This window comes from Hypomesus nipponensis, chromosome 4 (assembly GCF_054491055.1).
Source record: "Hypomesus nipponensis isolate SF chromosome 4, ASM5449105v1, whole genome shotgun sequence".
Lineage (NCBI taxonomy): Eukaryota > Metazoa > Chordata > Actinopteri > Osmeriformes > Osmeridae > Hypomesus > Hypomesus nipponensis.
Genome location: NC_140364.1, coordinates 5735001 through 5742500, shown reverse-complemented (window position 1 = coordinate 5742500; position 7500 = coordinate 5735001). Strand labels below are relative to the sequence as shown.

At 48.1% G+C, this 7500-nt stretch overlaps 1 protein-coding gene across 1 annotated transcript in view; it reads right to left on the bottom strand.

Moving 5' to 3' along the window:
• adcy2b (adenylate cyclase 2b (brain)) overlaps positions 1-7500 on the bottom strand; it is a 32696-nt gene that overhangs the window by 17065 nt on the left and 8131 nt on the right. Inside the window, exons 3-5 of the mRNA XM_084695949.1 lie at positions 2736-2897; positions 1696-1845; positions 1-23 (exon numbers count right to left, since the gene is read on the bottom strand). The exon at positions 1-23 is cut by the window's left edge and continues 126 nt beyond it. Of these exons, the coding sequence (XP_084552075.1) occupies positions 1-23; positions 1696-1845; positions 2736-2897 (335 nt within the window). The remainder of the gene's footprint in view (positions 24-1695; positions 1846-2735; positions 2898-7500) is intronic.

Sequence of the window (7500 nt, the reverse complement as noted above, 5' to 3'; positions counted from 1 at the left end):
AACAGGGACAGCAATAACCTTTCCTGGAGTTTAATGGAACAAGACAAACAGAGCGAAAGAAACAGAGGCAGGGAGAATCAAGAATTACCTTCTGAAGTAGACAAAGAGGGAGGTACAGAGGGGAGGGGCAGATGGAGGGAGAGAGATAACAAGGACCACAGTAAGCGATTCAAGTAATAGGAGTTGTCCATTTTGTTGGCTTACGGCTTTGTTGAGCTGAATTCAGTCTGTGCAGTGTGTGGCTCTGTGTATGTGTGTGTGCTGGCGCTTGTGGATGCCTCAGGGGGTGTGACTCATAAGTGTGTCTCTCAGTGGAGGGGGTCATTATATCCTTCACACAGCATAGGCTCATTTCCTAAAACACAGCGCCAAATTAACTTATGCTGGACAGGGAGGAGGGGGGGGGGGGGGGGCGCGGTGCAGAGAGCTGGAGGGGGGGGGGGGGGGTGATAAACTAAAAATAGAATTCCCTTGTTAAAGAACCCGTGGTTCTATTATGTGTTGAAACAATATTGGAAATATTCAGTGAGTGTGCTTGAGGATAATAGCTGCTGATGGCAGTGATGGTCATGTATTTGTATTAGCCCTCTTCAGTTAATGAACTCAAGAGTGGCACTATGCAAGTCTGAGACCCAAGTGCAAACACACACACACACACGCGCACAGATGCACACACACGCGTCCACACACCCTCACAAACACGCCTCCACACATGGGCACATACACACTCCCGCACCCTTAATCACACAGGTGTGACAAGTTTCGCAGTGGCTAATCGCTGTGCAGCAGAAGCCTGTAATATTTATGCATCAGTTCTGTGTCATTTCCCTGGCAGGGTACATATTTATGCCAGGGCAGAGATGAAGTGAATGCGAGCCCCTGTTCATTACAGCATTATCAGGTGACACACTCCTTCCAATAAACTCCAGCTCAGATGAGGCTGGGAAGGGAAAGATCTGGAAAGGCGTTCATCTCCTCACAGTTTTACTGGGAGGGTGGGAGTGGGGGTCACGGGAGTTCAAATCAAACACACCCCATCAAACGACTTGATTTCCATGAGCAGCTCAGAAACAACTTACAGCTTGAAGTCTGACTGAAATGCTCTTTAAGGTGTGAACTGATATAGCAGTACGAAGCTGGAGAGATAACGGTTGTCATTAGCTCAACAATGATGCGTTTGCATTCAATCGATTCCCAATAGTGGGATTGGACGAGTGGAGCTCATCAGGGAACATTGAGGAGAATTTCCACCTGAGATCAATGTTCCTGTTTGACTGAATGACTTTGGCTGCTAAACGCTGTTCCCTGTTTGCTGCTTGACATACATAATTGGTCGTGGTGGGATAAATGCTGGGCTGATTCACAATTGCTGCAATCAACCCTTTTAGTCTCACACAATAGGAGGTACACACAAACACACACAGAAAGACACGTGCGTGCACACAAACAAGCACGCACGCCAACCCCCCTCACACACACGCACGCACGCACACACAGATGTGTGGGAGCACACATAAACATGCACCCCCCCCACACACACAGGGGAGGTTAATTGTCGGTCATGAATCAGGTTGAAAACAGGAAGCCGCTGAAACCCTTTTCATCTCTATTATGAAGACAGTGGGCGAGGGTTCTGCTACTCTGTGTGTGTGTGTGTGTGTGTGTGCGCGCGCTTCTGTGTGAGTGTGTGTGTACCTGTTGGTGTTTTTCAAACTCCAGCTTGATGGGGGACTTAATGCAGTTGCAGGTGTCTTGGTAGGTCTGTTTCAACGCCAGGTCACTCAGGTGTTTGTGATAGGCTCCAGCCAGGTTTCCACAGGTGAAGATGATGACGTTTGCCAGGATCTGCCTCAAACACACACACACACACACACAGAGAGAGAGAGAGAGAGAGGCACAAACACACGGACGCACAAACATAGCATTCTAGTGAGGGGATGACGCATGTCAAGGGACACATCTCACTCTCAGCTAGCCTCACGACTCAATGCCACATTATTAGGCCATAAAGCCTTCCAGAACACGCACTCACCGCATTGCTTTTCCATCTGAAACCAGCACTAAGTCAACAGCACACTCTCAGGGTTGTGCCCATGCATGTCAAGAGTATGTTTGCTCGACATAGCCAAGTAAATGAAGTTTATTGTTAGAAACGACGTGTGCTTTTCCAGTTGAGCGCACGGTGCTTGTGTTTGTGTGTGGCGGCGCGTGTGCATGAGAGTTCGTCGTGAGCCCGTTTATCTCCAACAAGTCTTCCCCTCATGGGAGGGTAGGTTCATATTAGACTGGGCGGTTTGGGCTGTCTGGGAAGTAAATCTTCCCAATAACCCAATAAACTCCCATTAAACACAACAGCCAGTGTTGCTGCACCATCACATGGGAGTGACTGGCGGGTATTTGACGTAAGTTCATTACCGCAGCTGCGCGGGTCTATTTTGGGGGGCCACTCACATTCACAGAGGGGGCTCAGAAACGGAGCCCATTCATCCAAATAAGTTGTTCTGTGATGAATACGTGAGTCAGTGACTCGCGCACATGTTCACACGCGACCATTCTGCGCTAACGACCACAGGTGTGTAAGCGTGTGTGCTTGTGGAAATGTGTGTGTGTGTATGGTCGTTTTTATCCGAGTGCCCTGGAGTGTGTGTGTGTGGGTGGGTGGGAGTCTTTGGTTGTTTTTTTATTTTTTACCTGAGGTGTGTGTGTTACCTGTGTGTGTGTGCGTGGTCTCTCACCTGCCACACTAGGGGTTCCAGTTGCTCAGCGGAGGAGGACAGACACACGCTGAGTGTGAGTGTGTGTGAGGAGCAGGTGATGACGCTGGCGAAGATCGCTCCTCTCATGGAGAAGGGCAGCATGGTGTACACCACAAACACGATGAACAGGAAGAAGGACACCTACACGAACAGGAAACAGGAAGTCAGACAGCGTCACGCGTTCACCTTTACCCGGTCACAGGGCTCTGTGTCGTTCATTTTTTGGATCCCGCCCGCGCAGACTCGAAGACTCGGTTGTGTTTTCCGGAGGGCTCATTGTCGGACCTGGTGTGATTGAGATGGCTTGGGGGGGGGGGGGGTTCAGGTTGAAGCGAACACTGACAAACCCAACAAAATCCTGTGACCCCGGCACATTCCGGCCTCACTGGCCACAACCAGCACCGTGATAACAGGAAGTGAAGACCCAGCGCTGGACAAGGATACAGTGAAAAAGGAAGGGGGAAGTTGCTTCTGGGAGAAGGAGAAAGGCACCTACGCACGCACGTCCATTGGCGCGCACGAGCACCACACGTCGTGCACTGCTCCTCAGAGAGGGACGGGGACACGGGCTGCAGGAGGGAGGGACTGTTCCTTTAAGGGACTGTTCCTTTAAGAGTCCATTCTTTTAAGAATATGAGTGTTGCTAGGGAAACAGCCTAGTTTGAAGCGGCAGAAAAGCTGGTGCCAGAAGGAGATGTGAGTTCACATGCTAGCAAAAGTGTTTTGCTAACGATCGGGTTCATACCTCCTGAGTTTCAAATTAAATTCTCAAAATCCACTCTTCCCCGTACTCACACGACTCACATGTGTTAGCAGTTCCGGACTCGGCAAGTTTGGAAGAAACCCCAGATTGAAAATGGAGAGAAAAACACCAGTATGACTCTATACACTTAGAGGCAATGCAGTATACGTGTGGATTTGTGTGCACATTTGTGTGTGTGCCTGTGTGAGCGCGTGTGTGTGTATGCACCTTTGTGTGTGTGCCTGTGTGAGCGCGTGTGTGTGTATGCACCTTTGTGTGTGTAGGTGAGTCTGTCGGTGTGCATGCACGCTTGAGTGTACGTGTGTGAAGGAGTGCGCATGTGTGCTTGCCTCTGTGTGTAGGCGTGTGTGCGTGTGTTTGAGTGTGTGCTAGTGTGTGTGTCTTCCTGAACATCTGAAAGACCTGAGACTGACAGTCCAATTCAGGCTATCTCCCCTCTCCTCCCATCCTGGGTAGGACCCAGACACACCATCTCCTCTGGTCTGCTCTGAATACTGATACCAGTTCCCCTTTCCATTCCCTGTCTCTTTGAATAGCAGACACACACACACAGACACACGCACACACGCTTGTCAGACTGAAAATGGGTAGGGAGTGAAGCACGCAAGCCAGATTGGGTCTTGTTTGCTGGGTGCCAGGTGTGTCGGCCATGTTCCATTTCTCTTCCAGTAGGACTTGACGTCTCCGGAGAGATTGGATGGAGCCTGGACAGACCCCCTCATCTGGGGGGGGGGGGGGGGGGGGGGGGGGGGGGGGGGGGCGCTGCCAAACATCGGGTACAGGTAAGAAGGGACGCTTGTGTTCGTCTGTGTGTTTGTCTGTGTGTTTGTGTGTGTGTGTGTGTGTGTGAGAGACAGAGATCTCCGTCGGTGAAAGGGGAGGGAGAGAATGTTGTGTTTTGCACACACACACACACAAAAACATAATGTTCTTTTGCATAAACAATTACATGATTGTTTTGATGTTGTGATTGTTGATTGGAATTACGTTCTGTTCTGTATAACTAATTGCATGGTACTGCTGTATTTGTTAATGAAGGTTGGCTTTCAAACTAAAATTTCCCTTCATTATTAACTATAATTATTAACGTAAACAAATTATTTGTTAGATTCACCCACCAACAGAATGGTACATTCAACGTAACGTTCCATCGTGATCGAGCAGGTGCACGCTAGCCAGCAACAAAATGGCAACAAAATGGCCAAACAGTTGGGAAAGAGAAAAGTTGATTCAGAATGCAGAGTATTTAACCAAAAGTGGACAAGGGATTTTTTTTGTTCAATGCAAAGAAATGGCTGTCTCATCTGTTAAGAAACCGTGTCTGTGTTCAAAGAATACAATCTGCGCCGACACTATGAAACCCTCCATAGAGACAAGTATGTGAGTTTACGAGGCCAAATGAGAACAGACAAAGTGTCGAAGCTAAAAAGTGGACTATCAGCCCAGCACAATAATTTTCACGCCAACCCCAGTTGAAGCAGTCATCCGTTCGAGCTAGCTTTCATGTAGCTAAACTGATTGCAACCAGCGGTAGGCCATTCAGTGATGATGAGTCCTTTTGAAACTGATGAAAAATCCAATGAGATCAAGACTCACTGATGAACATTTGCATCAGTCTTTGAGCCTGAGACAGGCTGTGACAGGAATGGAACCTGACACTGGACTTGTCACTAGCCAGGAGCAAGCCCACAATTCACACTGATGAATTTGCATAAGTAAATAAATGTTTTGATTTCAATAGCAATGAATATGAAAAAAGGTCATTACAATAGTAATAATGCTCTTTTAAAAGGCTTTATACCCCTCAATATGTACAGATGTACGGTGCATAACAAAATAATAAACTAAACTAGCATAATAAATACATTTAAAATAATACTGGTTGTCACTCCAGCCCCTGTCATTTTCTGTTACAGACCTACCCGGCCCCATATTAGAGAAAGGAAAAATGATCTGGCCCTCGCAGAAAAAGGTTTGGGGACCCCTGCTGTAGACTGAGAGTCAAAGTGAGTCGACTTGAGACAGAGAGAGAGACAAAGAAACAGATATGGAGATAGATAAAGAGAAATTGTGAGGGAAAGAGATGGAGGGGAAGAGAGAGTGAGACATGCAGAGATCAAAAGAGAGAAAGACCAGTACTACAGTAAGTATCCAACATCTCAGCTTCACATTCTGGTTTCTGTACCCATGAACGATCTCGGAACCAGCAGGCTAGCCATCGTTAAACTCCGCGAGGTGGAATCGCTTTCCTTCTCTCTTTCTCTTAACTCTTTGTCTCACCCATCTCTCACTCTTTCTGAAATACTTCTCTTTCTCCCCCCCCCCGCACACTCTCTCTTTCTAGCTCTCTCTGTCTTCCACTCCATTTATCAGCCATCTCGTGTGATTTAGCTCAGTGTGGTTCGGCAGTGTGGCGGCTCTCAGTAATTACACTCAGCATTGCATCAATCTGCCCCCACAGAGAGGCCTGTTTACCTCTGCCTCCATCCCTACCTTTCCATTCTCCTCCCCCTCCTTGTACCCCCCCCCTCTCTCTCTATGGCTTTTCCTTTGATATCCTGCTGCTTGACAGAGAGGTGTTTATTGTCATCTTTCACCCTCACCCTTTCCCTCCGTCCTTCTCTCCATGTCTCTCTCTCTTGCCCTCCTTCTCTCTGTCCTTCCCTCCCTCTCCCTCCCTTTCTCTCTCTCCTTCCCTCCCTCTCCCTCCCTCTCTCTCTCTCCTTCCCTCCCTCTCCCTCCCTCTCTCTCTCTCCTTCCCTCCCTCTCCCTCTCTCTCCTTCCCTCCCTCTCCCTCCCTCTCTCTCTCTCCTTCCCTCCCTCTCCCTCCCTCTCTTTCTCTCTCCTTCCCTCCCTCTCTCTCTCCCTCCCTCTCTACCCAGACCCCTGCACGGCAGGTGAATTGCTGTAAAGACACCGCCGGGGTGGTCGTAGATTGAAGTCAAAGGAGAGGTGACTGGAGGCTGTAAACACGTCCTGCAGTCAGACCACCGAGAGGCCGGCCGGCCTGCCTGTCTGCTGCTGCGTTAGGATGGGATTGATCTGGGATCAGATTGAGTTACATCAGGTTCATTGATTAGATGATTAGGTTAACTAGATTAGGTAAATGAAGATGGTATATGGTATAGTATTGTAGGTTAGGGTCGGTAAGTGTATGGTAGGTAAGTATATGGTAGAGTAGGTAAGTGTATGGTAGGTAAGTATATTATAGAGTAGGTCAGTGTATGGTAGGTAAGTAGTAAGTATATGGTAGAGAAGGTAAGTGTATGGTAGGTAAGTATATTGTAGAGTAGGTCAGTGTATGGTACATTTACATTTAGTCATTTAGCAGACGCTTTTATCCAGAGCGACTTACAGTAAGTACAGGGACATTCCCCCGAGGCAAGTAGGGTGAAGTGCCTTGCCCAAGGACACAACGTCATTTTGTGTGGCCGGGAATCGAACCAGCGACCTTCAGATTACTAGCCCGATTCCCTAACCGCTCAGCCACCTGACTCTGGTAGGTAAGTATATGGTAGAGTAGATCAGTGTATGGTAGGTAAGTGTATGGTAGGACAGGGTATGTAAGTGTATGGTAGGACAGGGTAGGTAAGTGTATGATAGGACAGGGTAGGTAAGTGTATGATAGGACAGGGTAGGTAAGTGTATGGTAGGTAAGTGTATGGTAGGTAAGTGTATGGTAGGTAAGTGTATGGTAGGACAGGGTAGGTAAGTGTATGATAGGACAGGGTATGTAAGTGTATGGTAGGACAAGGTATGTAAGTGTATGATAGGACAGGGTATGTAAGTGTATGGTAGGACAGGGTAGGTAAGTGTATGATAGGACAGGGTAGGTAAGTGTATGGTAGGACAGGGTAGGTAAGTGTATGATAGGACAGGGTAGGTAAGTGTATGATAGGACAGGGTAGGTAAGTGTATGATAGGACAGGGTAGGTAAGTGTATGATAGGACAGGGTAGGTAAGTGTATGGCAGGACAGGGT